Below are 17,592 nucleotides of genomic sequence, written 5' to 3'. Positions count from 1 at the left end.
GGCTTGTAGGGTGTTTTCTTAATCATCCTGTGATATGGGAGGATCCAGTCCACTGTGGGTGGAGTGACACTTCTGTAAATATGGCTCTGGGTTCCATAAGAAAGCAGACTAAGCAAGTCACAGTGAGCAAACCAATAAACAGCATTGCTCTATGGCCAGTGGATCATCTGCTGTGTACAGGGTCCTGCCCTACATGAGTACCTGTCCTGACTTCCTCCAATAATGAACAGCAATGCGGCAGTGTTTGTATCAACTTGAGACATGCTAAAGTCATCTGAAAGAGGGGACAGCAGCTAAGAAAATGTCCCCATAAGAGTGGGTTGTAGGAAAACCTATAGTGGTATTGCTCAGCCCATTGTGGGTGAAGCTATTCTGAGGCTGGTAGTCATGAATTCTGTAAGGAAGCAGGGTGAGCAGTACATTATGAGGAAGCCAGGAAGTAGAACCCCTCTGTGGTCTCTGTAACATATCCTGCCTTCACATTTTGACCCTGTTTTATATTAGGTCCAGACACCTTTCAGTGATACATTATGATGTGGTGATTGTTTCCTAATAAAAATTTTCCTCCTTAATTTGTTTTGGTCATGGTGTTTCATCACAACAATACAGTAATCACAATAAAGAGAGCAAATAATCCTTTCCTCCTTTGTTTTGATCATGGTTTTTCATCCAATAAATAATAACTCAAACCAAAACACTTTGTTTAGCTTTAAAAAGAGTAGTGTATGGGGAATTAACTGGGATGGCAAGATTTTTCAGGTTATTTCAGTTTTTTTGTTTGATTTTTGTTTTAGTTTTGAAACAGAGTTTCTATAACTCATATAGCTCTAGCAGTCCTAAAAGTTACTATGTAGACAAAGTTTGCAGATATCTGTGTCCCTCTACCTTCCGTGTTTTTGGAATTAAGACATGTACTACTATTCCCAGTGAAACATCTCTATCAATCTCTCACTTGCTTGCACACACACACACACACACACACACACACACACATTGCTTCTTTCTTCTTTCTTTCATTCCTTGAGACATGGATTTCTTATGTAGTCCTGGCTATGCTCAAACTCTCTATGTACACCAACTGGCCTGCTTTTACCTCTTGGGCAGTGGTATTCGTGGTGTGTACCATCAAACCCAGGTTCCCTGTGTTTTGAAACAAACTTTGCTTCCTTTATCAATTGTTGGGTTTCTAAACACACACACACACACACACACACACACACACAAGAAAAAGAAAGAGATAGAGACAAAGATCATGAATCTTGATGGGTAGTAATATGGGGAGAAAAAGAGAAAACAGTAAGAAATAAGAAAAATATCACTGGTCATTAGAAGAAAATAAAAGATATTGCATATGTACATGAACATGTAGATACATTACATATATTAAAATGAATGTTTAACAATTTATATAATGGAGATTTTAAACTCACTGAAAGATAAAATGGTAAAGTATCAAGTAAAATTGTGTTTCATTTAAGCAGTTTTAATTATCATATATGAGTTGTACACATTTATAACATACTTTGTTTTCTCACAATATGAATCTAAAATAAATTTTGGAAATAACAACCCTATCTCCTTATCATTTCTTTATGTTGGGAAACTTGGATTCCCTATGCTATTTTATCATGAAATATTTAGTGGTGATTGCATTGGATAATGTGCTTGTAAGACTTTCCCTGTCATATATGAAATTGTCAAAATGATATATATTATATTTTATATGTATGCATTTAAATCTATACTGTCTACTGACAAAAACTATAATTTTTTCTTACTTCTTACAATTTTGACAAACCTCTGCTCCATCAGACATAATTTTTAATTTTATTTTTGCCTCAAAAGCATTTAATTCTTTACAAGTTTCACACAAAATATTTTGAATTTTTATCATATTCTCCCATAACACTCAATCCTCTCATTTTCTGTTTTTTGACCTTTGTCCTCTTACCAAAGTAACATGTTTCTTTTACTTTTTCCAGTCAAGTACAGTTTGTGTTCTGTAAGTACTATTGGCACTGGAACCTTCCTTTAAGTATGGTTAACTTCCTAAGGGTCACAATAGTGAAGATCATTGACTATCTCTCACCCAGTAACTATGAAATCTCAATAGTATCTTGGCTCAGGGTAACATTTCATGCCTATATCCTCCATGTTGGTACTGTGTCTTATTTGTTCACACATGGTCTTATACATGCTTTCATAATCATGCTGGGTTCAAATGTGCAACTCTTTCAAACTGAAAACATTGTTCTCTTGAGTTTATTCACAGCCCTTTGTCTTTAAAATCTTCCCACTTCTTTTCTGCCATGATTGCTCAGCATTATTGGGAGGGGTATGATATCTAACCCACATTTATGGATTAGCAGTACATAGTCTATTTTTTATCTGTACCATGATCTGCCAGTGTTTTCTGTATTATTTGTCATTTACTATAAAAAAGAATCTATGAAGAGGACTTATGTATGCCCTGATCTGTGGGTACCTCAATAAGTCATTACTGGTTGACTTTATACTTTAACACAACAAGAGTATTAAGTTATCCCTGTGGATCTATCACTTACCATATCACAGAGTCTTGACATTTTCATAGTGCAATGCATGATTTCTATTTTATGGAGTGAATCTTATATTAAATCAGACAAAGATTGGATCCATATGTAACATGTGTGCCCACTTTAGTACGAGATGACATGTCAGATAAACCCAGTCATTACCATATCCCTCATGGTTTACAGGTTGATGAGAATGATGATTATTTTATTTTACTTGGTAGCATGCATAGCAATCTTACAGCACTATGAAACCTACCCAGGAGAAAGATGGTAGATTAGTTACTGCATGATTATTCCATGTTCTGTGAGTCAAGTATGTAGTGCCCTCAGCAATGGAGCCTTTCCACCAAGTCCTACAGGATCCAATTGGTGTCTTCCTGATATATATTCTAGATAAAGAGTATGAAATATATATGATATTTGACTTTCTTAATGTGATTCAGAATTGTTATTATAATTGTATGGAATTTCACTGGGATGTACAGATTTATGGTGTGGTTAATTTTGGTTTCTAGTGGTTTTGATTTAAGAATTTTTTTATTATTATTTAATCCTGTTTTACAATCCAGTCCTCATTCCTTCCTGGTCTGTCCCCTGTCCACACCCTATCTAATATCTCCTCCTCCTTGTCTTCAAGACAATGTCCCCACCCCACAGCACTCCTAACTCACCAGACCTCCACACTCCTTAGGAGCTGACATCTCTCAAGGGTTAGGTACACATTCTCTCACTGAAGCCAAACCAGACAGTCCACAGCTGTGTATGTGTTGAAGGTGTCATACCAGCAGGTTTATGCTGCCTGATTAGTGGATGAGTATTTGTGGCATCTCTGGGGGTGGGTGTGGTCCAGTTCTATAGAGACTGCTGGTCTTCCTATGAGTCGCCCTTCTCCTCAGCCTCCTCCATAATACATTTTTACTTAAAATATTTTCGTAGCTACTCTTTACACTCCTATTTAATCTTTGTAGTCTCTCCTGCTCTTTATGAGTTCTGTAATTGACATTTTATCTTAATACATACAAGTGTGTCCTTACATATTTGTTTTAAATTATGATATACACAAAGTCTTTTTGTCATGTTACTAGAAAATCCACTTGGTTTAAAAGAAACACACCTCAGGACATACAATTTGTAAATTTCAACAGCTTCTGAGAAAAGGAGTACATAGAAGGGAGAAACAAAGACAAAATTCTTTGACCTGTCATACATGTCAGACACATGAATGGAAAAAAAGTAATTTTAGAAAGGGAATAGTGAAGTACAAAGTATCAGAGATGCATACATTCATTAAAGTAAGAAAAAAGAGCAAAAACAAAAATTTTTAAATGTGACTAAAATGACAGAATTCTGCAGAAAACTTCTACCTCTAAAGATGCCCTGTTCATTTTATTTTCAAGTATATTTAGTAGAGGACTATTCTCCTTCCCTATATACATATAAAAATATAATGCTGCTTTTCTATAGAAGCCCTGAAAAGGTCATATGTAATATTTTATATCCAACTATAGAACAATTTACTAAATATGATCTTAAGGAAACTGCTTTGGGAACAGCATACGTTGACACTAAAATGCAATGAATGCTCTTTCTTACTGTGTGTGTGTATCTTTGGAATCATTAAAGGTCTTATTTTTCTCTTATCAGATTATTATTAAACAACTCAACAGTTGCCTAACAAGGCAAATTGCTCGAGGTTCAAGTTGAGGACCTGAGTTCAGACCTCCCAAAAAATCATGAGAATGCTCTTGTCATCTAACAATTATATGTAGAATAAGCAGAAGTGACTCACTGCAAGTTTGCTGAATAGAGTGCCAGGCTGATATTCTGAAAATAATAAAGGAACTATGAAGTCAGTTGACATGGTACTCTCTCTTCTCCATAGCACTGGGGAAGGAGAGGTAAAAAGTCTTAATGATTTTGAGGTCAAATTTCATTATAGAGTGTGTTCAAGGTCAGCCAAGGCTACATGGTCAGACTCTGTCTTAATCAATCAAATAAGTTAGTCAGTGAGACAATAATTAAACATATGATTAAGAGACTCCATGTGAAATCATGTGGACAGCCATGACTGACCCTGAATGTTCTTCTCTGCCTTCATGAAATTGATGAACCTATACCTGCAGATAAATCTCACATCTACATATGTGATACTTATGACACATAAATACACACAATATGAAATAAATTTAGGTGTTGTTTAACGTAAATTAATGCCATCAATTGAAAGGAAGAGACATGAAGATCTTCATTAGTCCCATATCAGCCAGTTCTACATAGTGTGTTCCAGATCACCCTATCAAAATTCATAGAAAGGACACCTGGGACAATATATTATTTGAATTAATTTTCTGCTCATTTTTAAAAATTTATTTATTATACATAAGTACACTGTAGCTGTCTTCAGACACCCCAGAAGAGAGCATCTGATCTCATTACAGATGGTTGTGAGCCACCATGTGGTTGCTGGGATTTGAACTCAGGATCTTTGGAAGAGCAGTCAGTGCTCTTAACCGCTGAGCCATCTCTCCAGCCCTTTTCTGCTCATTTTTAAAGTGATTATTGTAACAGAAAAGAGGGTAATTGGATCTAGATATATTTTCCTTTCAATATTGTAGAGACTGAGAGGCCAAGATACAAACAAGCATTCTGATGTTTTTCAAAACCTAATTCTTTATTCATTGAGAGTTTTTTATTTTTTCCATATATGAAAGGTAAATAAAGCAATATGATAATAAATTAAAATTCCAGAGACCATAATCAATGAGTTTAGAATATTACTAATTTCTTCTGCTTAAAATGCCTGTTTTAATTCCAGTCATTCATGAGAAGATATTATAATAATGATTTCATAGAAACATAGCCATTTACAACATAAAACCATTGCACTAAATATAAAAGTTGTATGGTCTATGGCTTACTCCCGTGTAATTTTGTGAAATCTGTGCAGGTATAAGTTTAAGAACTACCAGTTTGTTCTGGCCCTGATGTTTGCCATTGAGGAGATCAACAGAAACCCTCATCTTCTACCCAATACTACTATTGGATATGATATCTATAATATTCCACATTCCGAAAAGAGTATTCTACAGTATGCCTTTCTTTGGCACACAGGGATAATTAATCCCATTCCTAACTATGACTGTGGACACAAGACAAAGTCACCTGCTGTACTCACAGGACCATCATGGTCAGCATCTGCCCATATTGGAACACTGCTACAACTCTACAAAATACCACAGGTGAGGAAAATGATGTGGGACCTAGGAGACAAGTATCATTTGTTAACATCATAGGTGTCCATAAATTTAAAATATGGGCACTACAGTTAATCACCTATCAAAGAAAAGTATGAAGATATTTTATAATAAATCCATATTTATATTACTTAATGTAGATTGAAAGGAGTAGTGGGTAAGACCAGCTAAATTATTGAAACTGGAGATATGTCAGCAATTTTTGTAAAAAAAAAGTAATTGTTTAACATGACAAGTCCATCTTCTTCTTGACTGTTTTCGTCTGTTAATTTCAGACTGGGAATTTGTCTTATGACAATGTATTTTGTTATCTCTTCAGCTTACTTTTGGACCTTTTGATTCTATCCTGAATGAACAAGGTCAGTTTAATTCTCTCTATCAGATGGCCCCCAAGGACACACCTCTTTCACTTGCCATAGTCTTGCTGTTGCTTCATTTCAGATGGTACTGGGTTGGTCTGATCCTCCCAGATGACCACAGAGGAATTCAGATTCTATCAGACTTGAGAGAAAATATGGAGACTCATGGCATCTGCATAGCCTTTTTGAAAATGATCTCTGGCACATGGAATGCATTTTCCAATAAATTATGGAAAAATATGGAGAAGATTGAGGGATCATCAGCAAATGTCATAGTTATTTATGGAGACATTATTTCTGTACAAGGTTTAATGCGACATATTGCACAACTGTTAGTGACTTGGAAAGTCTGGGTCTTGACCTCTTCATGGGATGTTGATACCCNCTCTGATTATTTTATGGTAGAGTCATTTCATGGGAGTCTCATTTTTTCCCACCACCATGAAGAGATGGTTGAGTTTATGAATTTTGTCCAAACAGTTAATCCCTACAAATACCCAGAGGACAATTATCTTCCTAAGTTTTGGTTTTTGTTTTTCAAGTGCTCATTTTCTAAACTTGATTGTCAACTTTTGGAGAACTGCCAACCCAATGCTTCTTTGGATTTACTTCCAAGACACCTTTTTGACCCAGCCATGAGTGAAGAAGGCTACATTATATACAATGCTGTGTATGCTGTGGCCTATAGTCTCCATGAGATAAATCTTCAACAAATACAGACCCAACCATATGCCAATGGAGAAGAAATGGTATTCTCCCCCTGGCAGGTAAATAGTAAACGTTTATTTTACTCAATCTTTCATATTTACTGAGTTCTATTCTTCCATTGGTGTATTGTGTATGATGCCCCTATGCTTAAACTACATTTTCAGAGAGCTCTAATTATATTGTTTTAAAAAAATGGTCTAGAGACATTTACCAGTTCTCATGGCCAGATAGAGTTTGTCAAATATTTCTAAGTTTAACCTGATCTATCTCTAATGTTTAGGTGTACTTAGGGGCAGGTATCCAAGAAGAACCCTGGAGTCATGTCCTCATTTAGAAATTCCTAGGTTTGTGCTTATCTGTGCTACTCACGATCTCTAGGACATAAGGAAGAATTCCAAATAGGGCCAAATGAAATTATTTCCTTAAAAAAGGAGAAGGTAGGGGAAGTTTATGACTTTCCTAATCTAATGATTTAGACATAATTTTCTCTGGAAAACACACACAATGAATCATAACGCAGAAAGTTCCTAAGAATGCAAGAGGCAGAGACCAAAACCCGAAGGGAAATTGAATGACAGTGATCCAAGGATTTGGCTTACCTCTGCTGAAACTGTATAGCTGTCCTGGATTCAGGACTTTCATCATTTCCACTGGACATGGCTGTTTCAAAGGAGATTCTTTTAGTACTTTAAAATATCTTTTACTATCTCATATGTTTTTCTTTTTTCTGTCATGCAGTATTTCTCCTTTAATTTTATATTATATGAAACATATGCAAGATGATATAGAAATGCTTAGTGTCTACACTTATTCTCCAAAGCGTGAATCAAAGTGTCACCATATGTGTTTTGCTTTTTCATTAGAAAAAAAAACAAGACAAAACAAAACAAAGATGAGACACTTGTCAAAGACTATCACATTTTTATTCAACTATAATTTATTGTCATCCTTTAAATTCAGACAAGTCAGCTGCTTCTTAATGTCATGTTTTCTTTCTTGTGCAGTATGATTCATTGTCAGAAATCACTCATACCATCCAAACAAAGCAACTTTCTGCATTTTAATATATCCTATAATTGCCCATTTCTTTATCACCTCTGAAATACCTCGATTTTGTTTGTTTAATATTACTGTACTTTATGAAAATGTGTAAGAATAAAATCGTGTCAATTCTTATAACAGAAAAGGTTAAAAAATTTTTAAAAAAAGAAAAGGAATGGAGCTTTCTTGGAACATTCTGGGAGTGGCTGCAGAGTTTGTACCCAAGGTCTGTTCAGGGCTCCATCCCAGACCAGATAGAACCTGTGCCACTGGTCTGGTGGAGTTACTAGGTGCCTGGGTCCTCCTGGTGCCAGTTACTTCTGGTGTTGCAGCAAATCTTGTGTCCTCCTCACCTCTGACCCTGTGATCCTGGGCATGTTAGAGTGCCTGGGAGTGGATATTCCTGTGGGAGTTGTGAGACTACCATGGGAGTTCTTGCCCAAGGTCTGCTCAGGGCAGAGACACAGACTGGAAAACCTCATACATTTTTCAACATGTGTTTTTACATTTCTTTTAGCTTCACCCTTTCCTAAAGAACACGATAATGAAAAGTCATGTGAGAGGACAAACATTAATTCATGGGGGAAGAAACTTAGATTCAAAGTATGACATTCTTAATTTTTGGAATTTTCCAAGTGGTCTTGGATTAAAGGTAAAAGTAGGAACCTATTCTCTAAGTGCTCAGCACAGTTTACAGTTCTCTTTATGTGAACAGATGATACAATGGCCTACAAGGTTTACAAAGGTGAGTTCGACTTCTCTCACTGCTCTGACCTTTTATAAAAACTAAGGTAATTCTCAGGATGTCATGACCATTAAACTGTCACTCACTACCAATAAACATGGAACTACCAATAAGGATCTTAAGTTAAAAACAGATAACATAGACTATTACTCATTCCTTGACTCTGATCAATGGATATGTTTATTTTTAACTTTATTAGTGTCCATACATTTCTTAAATATAGAGTGTCTTTTACTACCTGAAAACACTGATAGGTTCATTTTGTCACCTAGATGAAAAAAATTACAGTAAGGTGAGGTGGCATTTTACTTTCTCAACATCTGTAAAAGAATGATGGTATGACGTGTGTGTGTGTGTGTGTGTGTGTGTGTGTGTGTGTGTGTGTGTGTGTAATGCTTGACTTGCTCCCTCATGTAAATCATCAACAAAATCAAAGGGGAAGACAGGTTGATTTTGCTGACTCTGTGAGCACTCATTATATTGTGGGAAAAGGATGATTTAAAAGACAGAGTAGGTGATGACAATATGTTCACCGTCCAGAAATTCAGTGAAGGTAGAGAACAAAAATGTGGTTGACCACTACTTTTACCTTTTCATGCTCTGATTGACAGTAGCCTGTAAAATTCTGACCCTCAACTTTTACTGATTTCTCTTATCTCAGGTAGGTGTATGTATCAAACTACTCATGGAGATGCATAATATTTCCTCCCATGATGAATCCAAGACCTGTAAAGTTGCCAGTCAAAATTAACAACCCCTTTCAATATAAAAGTTTCCCCTAGTAGCCAGTATGCTTAAAGACAAGTTAAATCTGAATGCATATCATGACTTTCTTGAACACTACGTTAAAAACATATATGTATGAATAACATCTGGAATTGGTCCAACACTTAAACATATGGGCAATATAGTCCAAAACCTGATAAAATTAGTATTATCTTCAATTGTAAGTTTAAGCATTTGAAAATTAACTGCTCAATTATACTCAGAAATTCTCTATGTATGCAAATTTTTCAAAGAGGTCCAGGCATTTGCTAATAGCTTTCCTTTCTCTTAGATTCCTCAGTCTGTGTGCAGTGAGAGCTGTAGGCCTGGATTCAGGAGAGCTGCCCAGGAAGGCAAGGCTGTCTGCTGCTTTGATTGTATTCCCTGTGCAGACAATGAGATATCCAATGATACAGGTAAATACAGGCTTACAGAGAAGTTTCCAGCTTATCCACAGGAGTGTGCTATACCTAAGCAAATAGGAAAAGACTGTAGATAAGTAAAAGATTATCTCTTACCCATTATTAGAAATTTAAGCATTGATCACACACTCTAGATATTGAAATAATTCTTGACTTACATTGTTGACCATATTTTTCCCTGAATACTCACCTTTCCCACAAATTAATGGTCTGTTTCATTTCATCAAGGACACAGTGTTTTTAGCGCCTATATATATATTCAAACAATACTCACTCACCTGTAGTATTCTTTTAAAACTTGGGTTCCTCACATACTCTATTTATCATTATTTTCAGTACAGGTATTTTATTGTTGTTGTTGTTGTTGTTGTTGTTGTTGTTGTTGTTGTTTTGCACAGTAGGTGACTAAGCAATTAGGTTTGATTTCTTCAGTCCATATATTTAATCTCTGTCATTGCTAAGTTTCTTTTGTTTTACTTATTTCATGTTATACATTCATTTAAAATATTTGTATTCTTTTTACTAAATATAGATTCTTTTCTCACACAATATAATCTGAATATATTTCCTCTCTCATCATTTCTTCTAGATTCCTTTCTATCACCTCTCTTATCCATATATTCTCCTTATCAGTCTCTCATTAGAACTGAACATGTTTCTATGACATAACAACAAAATAGAATAAAATAAGGCATAATAATATTTTTAAAACTTTGAAGCTATACAAGAAAAGACAGTAGAAAAATAAAAGTTCCAAAATAAAAGAAGAGCACTCAAGAACCAGAGACTCACTTGCTTAGGAGTCCAATTAAGTCACTGAACTGAAAGCTCTAGCATATATGCAGAGGACCTAGTGCAGACCTGTGTAGGCCATGTGATTCTTGATGCATTCTCTGTGTGTTCATGTAAGAAATGCATATTTGTTATAGAAACCGTTGTCCTGGTGTCCTCTGTCTTGTCCAGCTCCGCTACTCCTTCTGCTTAATCTTCTATGAAGTGTTCTAAACTTTGGGAGGAAGGGATAGATGGAGAGACCCCCCCCTCTCTCTCTCTCTCTGGATGTGTGTCTTTGTATTTGCTCTTTTCTGATGGAGGAATAAAAATGTTACCTGTCTGACGATGGCTGAATAATATATTGATCTATGTGCATCTCAGAATATATTTAGGAGTCATATTTTGATATAGGTATTATTGGCTTTTACCTAAGGTTTTTGATCTATCTAGTCTCTGGCTCCTGGTTTGCTCAAATAGTGTCAGGAATGGGTTCCCTCTCATGGAGACATTTCAGACATTGGTTGATTACTCCCTCAAGGTTTTTAAACTTTATTTACATTTTAATTGTTATCCCCATACCAGGTTTCCCATCTCCCTGAAGCCCCCTATCCCATCTCCCTACTTCTATGAGGGTGTTCCTCCACCCCACCCACTCTCACTTTCCTGCTCTCAATTCTCCTATACTGGGGCATCAATGGAGAATTCATAGGACCAAGGACTTCTCCACCCACTGATGCCTGAGAAGGCTGTCCTCTGCTACATATGCAGCTGGAGCCATGGGTTGCTTCATATGTACTCCTTAGTTGCTGGCTGAGTCCCTCAAAGCTCTGGGGTGGGTAGTTTGGTTCATTGATATTACTGTTCTTCATAGGGGTTGCAAACTCCTTCATGTCCTTCAAGTTTTTTCTCTAACTCCTCCATTGGGGACCCCACATTCAGTGTAATGATTGGCTGCAAGCATCCCCCTTTGCACAAAATTTTGAATCTACATTTAATCCTGCCCACAAACTATGCTAGGCTATTGGCAGTATAAGCCTTGAGGGAGGGCCTGGAGCATCTCCTACCTCCTACATGCTCATTCTATTTTCATCCCCCTTGACTCAGTCCACCTGAAAATTCTATACACACATGGAGATCTATGGGACTCTCTAGTCCATTACTCTATGACTAACCACTATAGCATGCATCTTTTCTGTAATCTATTTAACAGCTAATATAAAGATATAAGCAAATACATTCAATATTGACCTTTCTAGAATGCTATGTCTTACTCAGAATACTTTTCTATTTCCATATATTTGTCTGCAAATTTCATGACATTATTTTTGTTTTGTTGTTATTTTTATTTTTTTATTAATCCCCATCCAACTTCCAACTCTTCCACATCCCATCCCTCCTCCCCATCACCTGCCTCCATGTGGATGTCCCCACCCCACACCCCACCTGACCTCTAAACTTCCTGAGGCTTCCAGTCTCTTGAGGGTTTGGTGCATCGTTTCTGAATGATCACAGACCTGGAAATCCTTTACTGTATTGTGTTGGGGACCTCATATCAGCTGGTGTATGCTGTATGTTTAGTGGTCCAGTGTTTGGGAGATCTCAGGGGTCCAGATTAATTGAGACTGCTGGTCCTATGGGGTTGCCCTTCTCCTCAGCTTCTATCAGCCTTCCCTAATTCAACAACAGGGGTCAGCTGCTTCTGTCCATTGGTTGGGTGCAAATATCTGCATATGACTCTTTCAGCTGTTTATTGGGTGTTTCAGGGGGCAGTCATGATAGGTCCCTTTTGGTGAGCACTCCATTGTCTCAGTAATAGTATCAGGCCTGGGACATCACCATGAGCTGGTTCTCACTTTGTGCCTGTCAGTGGAACTTCTTTTCCTCAGGCTTCTCTCCATCTCCATCCCTATAATTCTATCTGACAGGAAGAATAAGATCCCCCCTTTGATTCCTGAGTATCTCTCATTTACCAGGTCTCTGGTGCATTCTTGAGGATCCCCAAACTTCCTATTCCCAAAGGATGCCTGTATACATCCTTTCTGCTGTCCCTCAGTGCCTCAGTCTTTTTCCCTCACCCAATACCAGATCAGGTTCCCCTTTCCCCCAACTACCTACCCACCCTCTCCACTTTCCCTTCTAGGTCCCCCCTCCCTTCCCACTTGTGATTTCTTTCTTCTCTCTCCCATGTGGAACTGAAGTCTCCTCACTTGGGCACTTCAGCTTGATGACCTTTTTGATTTCTGTTGACTGTATTTTGGGTATTCTGTACTTTTTTGCTAATATTTTCTGTATTCATTCTTCTGTTAAGGAAGATCTAGGTTGTTTACAGTGTCTGATATTTGGAGTAGAGCAGCAATGAACATAGTTCATCAAATGTGCTGATGGTAGGATGATGCATACTTTGGGTATATTCCCAAGAGCAGTTAAGCTGGATCTTGAGGTAGACTAATTTCCATCTTTCTACAGAAATGTCATACTGAATTCCATAGAGAATTTATAAGTTTGTTCTTCCACCAACACTGGAAGAGTGTTTTCCTTGCTCCACATCCTTGCCAGCATGAGCTACCAATTTTAATGTTGTTCTTACACATTGTGACAGGTGTAAGATGGGATGTCAAAATAGTTTTAATTTATAGGATATATTCTTGTGGGTTTCCATTTGTAAATTCCTTTCAATTCCTCCCCAGTTTCCACATACAAATCCATACTGTTTCTAACCCTCATTATAATACAAAAAGACATCTAATTTATAATAATATTATAAAATACTATAAAAATCAACAAACCAGAATACAGTGAAACAAACGAACAAAATAAATAAATAAATACCCAAAGAAAAATTGAAAGGATCACATGCAAAGATTCACACACACACACACACACACACACACACACACACACACACAATTTCCCACTTGGACATCCCATAAAAACAAAATCATAAACTGTAACTTATACTCAAAGACCTGTAAGTTTAAAAAAATGTGCCAAGACAAAGCAATGTGAGACCGTAAAAATTTCCAATATCCTAGTGAATTAATTTTTTTATTGGCCATCAGCTACTGGAGCTGACCCTTAAAGTTTAATTGATTACACTGTTGGAAGATATTTAAAAAATAAAATTTTCATTGCCAGCAGTTATTATTTTGAAATAGTTTTGTGGTAGTGATGGTGCATGTGTATAGTTGCTATTACTGTATGAAGTCCTTGCCTAGCTTAGAGATATATCACATATTTACATGCTGCCAGTCTATCTGTGATTTCATACCTTATAAATCCTGGTATATATAGAAGGCATTCTTTCATCAATATCCTGCTTCATCACTATTTCTTACAATCTTTTTGAAGTTTTCCTGCTCTTTTCCCTAAGCCCTGAAGCCAGGAATCTTTATAGAAATCCTCATTTTAGAACTGAATGTTTCAGTCCCTGATCATTGTTTAGTTGTGCGCATCTATTACTTTTATCCAGCATAGGAGGACACTTCTATGATGAAAGCTGAGAAAAAATATTGATTTCTGTGTATAGAAGAATGTCATTACAAATAATTTACATTGCTGTGTTTCTTTTGTAGATCAGTTGTATTTAGTTTTTTTCCTAAGTCTACTGCCTATCTAATCTTACATGTTTGACTACCAAGGCATTGCCAGGCATGGGTTTCATTTTATGAGGTTGGCCTCTATTTGAATCAGATAGTGAGTTATTTCCACAAAATATGAACCACTACTGTACCAGTGTATTCTGTAAACAGCTCACTATCATAGACTGTAGTGTTCAAAGCTGTGTGGTATTTTTTTTCTCTAGTAGTATGTAGAGTACCTCTGAATACTGGGAAAACTAGTAAATGGTGTTAAAGGTTCTAGGTAGGTGCCAGTTTGATATCTCGATGCTCAGTGACTTATTAGGTGTTGTCTTCAGCTAATGTGTAGAGCAACCAGTAGCTAGCCTTGACAATAACCTGGGTTGTTTGGGTTTTCATGGGTTCCCTTTGGTCAAAAATTATATGCAATTCATTTGAAAATACAGCAATCATTTACCAGCTAGAGATGTCCATATTTTGGCTTTACCATTATTTGGTCATTCTGATTAAATTTTCTTACATATATGTATCTATTTTAAGTAACTTCAACTGTACTCTTTTCATTCCCATATTCCCTTCTGTATTTACTTCTTCTCTCTATTTCTCATTTGATCTTCTAATAACAGTCTCGAGTCCCATCCATCCATTGCCATACATTTTATTTCTCTTTTCTAGGGAGGTTCTTCACTCTCCCAGGCACATATTTTATACCTAATGTCAGTGGCTACAGGGATTGTTGTCCACTGAATTAATACTGATAAAAGCCACATATAAATGATTAGACAGAGTTTTTGTCATTTGTGTGGGTTTATCTCACTCAGGATGATTTTTTTCTAGCACCATTAAATTACCTTGTAAATTTCACAGCATGTTTAAAATCCAAGCTTCCTCATCACAATCCTGCTCCATTTGAATCACTACAGTAAACTCAAGATCATGTGATCAGTCTCCAACACAAAGATGATCAGAAATCTGTCATGTAATGCACATAATCCCTTGGGTAATACATGAAAAACATATTCATGAAATGACCCATTATGAAGGAACTCATTTTCTGTAAATATTTTCATACATTATGATATGTCTCCACATGAGTCTCTTCTGAAATTTCAATAATTAATGTCACCCTTATAGATGTAGATTTTAAACCTTAAATAATGTGATAATAATCATTAACTCATCAATAACAACCTGTTATAACATATAAACAGTATTATCAGAATGTTTGAGATTTATTACATAGATTAGTATCGAATCATGTATTGTGACAACTAAGAAAAATCAATGTCATGTAACTGTATTATTGAATGTTAGTTGAATGATAAACTAGGGATATCTGTATGTATTTGAACTACTGAAACAACACATTGAACTGAAAACATTGCTAGTTCTTGACTAAGATGTTCAAAATAGAAAATTCTTGTATCTAACTAATACACATGCCAGCAAGATTCTGCTGAAGGGACCCTGTTATAGCGGCCTCTTGTGAGGCTATGCCAGTGCCTGGCAAACATAGAAGTGGATGCTCACAGTCAGCTATTGGATGGAACACAGGGCCCCCAATGGAGGAGCTAGAGAAAGTACCCAGGGATTTGTAGGGGGCTGCAACCCTGTAGGTGGAACAACAATATGAACTAACCAGTACCCCCTGAGTTTGTGTCTCTAGCTGCATATGTAGCAGAAGATGGCCTAATTGGCCATCATTGGGAATAGAGGCCCCTTGGTCTTGTAAGCTTTATATGACCCAGCACAGGGGAAGGCCAGGGGCAAGTAGTGGGAGTGGGTGGGTAGGGGAGCAGGGGCAGGGGGGTTTGGGAGTATAGGGAACTTTCAGGATAGCATTTGAAATGTAAATAAAGAAAATAATAAGAAAGAAAGAAAGAAAGAAAGAAAGAAAGAAAGAAAGAAAGAAAGAAAGAAAAGAAAGAAAGAAAATTCTTGAATCTAAATGAATTTACTGAAAATAACTTTTGCACAGAGTAAATGAATCCAGAGAACTAGATGATGAGAATTAAGGAAGTATATTGAATAGGAACAGGAAAAAGGAAAATCAACAATATATAACATCTAAATCATTAATAAGATTGTATATTTAGACACTGAAACTTTTTATTAAGAAGTACTTTCAGCCGGGCAGTGGTGGCACATGCTTTTAATTCCAGCACTTCGTAGGCAGAGGCACGTGGATTTCTGAGTTCAAGGGCAGCCTGCTCTACTGAGTGAGTTCCAGGACAGCCAGAGCTAAACAGAGAAACCCTGTCTTGAAAAACCAAAAAAGAATTTCATAAATTCATTGTTTTTAATAGCTAAGTAGTATTCCATTGTGTAAATGTACCACATTTTCTGTATCCATTCCTCTGTTGAGGGACATCTGGATTCTTTCCAGCTTCCGGCTATTATAAATAGGGCAGCTATAAACATACTGGGGTATGTGTCCTTATTACCAGTTGGAACTACTTCTGGGTATATACCTAGAAGAGATATTGCTGGATCTGCTGGTAGTACTGTGTCCAGTTTTCTGAGGAATCACCAGACTGATTTCCACAGTGGTTGTACAACCTTACAATCCCACCAGCAATGGAGGAGTGTTCCTCTTTTTCCACATCCTCGCCAGCATCTGCTGTCCCCTGAGTTTTTGATCTTAGCCATTCTGACTGCTGTGAGGTTAAATCTCAGGGTTTTTTTGATTTTCATTTCCCTGGTGATTAAGGATGTTCAACATTTTTTCAAGTGCTTCTCTGCCCTTTGGTACTCCTCAGTTGAGAATTCTTTGTGTACCTCTGTACCCCATTTTTAATGGGGTTATTTGAATTTTTGGAGTTCAACTTCTTGAGTTCTTTGTATATATTGGATATTAGTCCCCTATCAGATTTAGGATTGGTAAAATGCCTTTCCCAATCTGTTGGTGGCCTTTTTGTCTTATTGACAGTGTCTCTTGCCCTACAGAAGCTTCGCAATTTTGTGAGGTCCCATTCATTGATTCTTGATCTTACAGCACACACCATTGCTGTTCTGTTAAAGAATTTTCCCCTGTGCCCATTTCTTCGAGGCTTTTCACCACTTTCTCCTCTATATATGTCGGTGTCTCTGGTTTTATGTGGAGTTCTTTGATCCACTTAGACTTGAGCATTGTACAAGGAGNTAAGAATGGACCAATTCGTATTCTTCTACATGATAACTGCCAGTTGTNCCAGCACCATTTGTTGAAAANGCTGTCTTTTTTCCACTGGATGGTTTTAGCTTCTTTGTCAAAGATCAAGTAACCATAGTTGTGTGGGTTCATTTCTGAGTCTTCAATTCTGTTCCATTGATCTACCTGTCTGTCACTGTACCAGGACCATGCAGTTTTTTTTTTTTATCACAATTGCTCTGTAGTACAGCTTAAGGTCAG

At 36.8% G+C, this 17,592-nt stretch overlaps 1 protein-coding gene across 1 annotated transcript in view; it reads left to right on the top strand.

Annotated features, from left to right (window-relative positions):
• Positions 1 to 5,502: 5,502 nt before the first annotated feature.
• The window catches only part of LOC110314624 (vomeronasal type-2 receptor 116-like), a gene marked incomplete at both ends in the record, with an annotated part of 33,011 nt that continues 20,921 nt past the window's right edge, over positions 5,503 to 17,592 (top strand). Inside the window, 5 exons of the mRNA XM_021188883.1 lie at positions 5,503 to 5,794; positions 6,129 to 6,935; positions 8,435 to 8,662; positions 9,720 to 9,843; positions 12,180 to 12,182. Coding sequence (XP_021044542.1) covers positions 5,503 to 5,794; positions 6,129 to 6,935; positions 8,435 to 8,662; positions 9,720 to 9,843; positions 12,180 to 12,182 — 1,454 coding nt within the window. The remainder of the gene's footprint in view (positions 5,795 to 6,128; positions 6,936 to 8,434; positions 8,663 to 9,719; positions 9,844 to 12,179; positions 12,183 to 17,592) is intronic.

This window comes from Mus pahari, unplaced genomic scaffold (genome assembly GCF_900095145.1).
Source record: "Mus pahari unplaced genomic scaffold, PAHARI_EIJ_v1.1 scaffold_5692_1, whole genome shotgun sequence".
Lineage (NCBI taxonomy): Eukaryota > Metazoa > Chordata > Mammalia > Rodentia > Muridae > Mus > Mus pahari.
The sequence above is the reverse complement of the archived record's forward strand: the minus strand, read 5'-3'. Positions and strand labels throughout refer to the sequence as shown.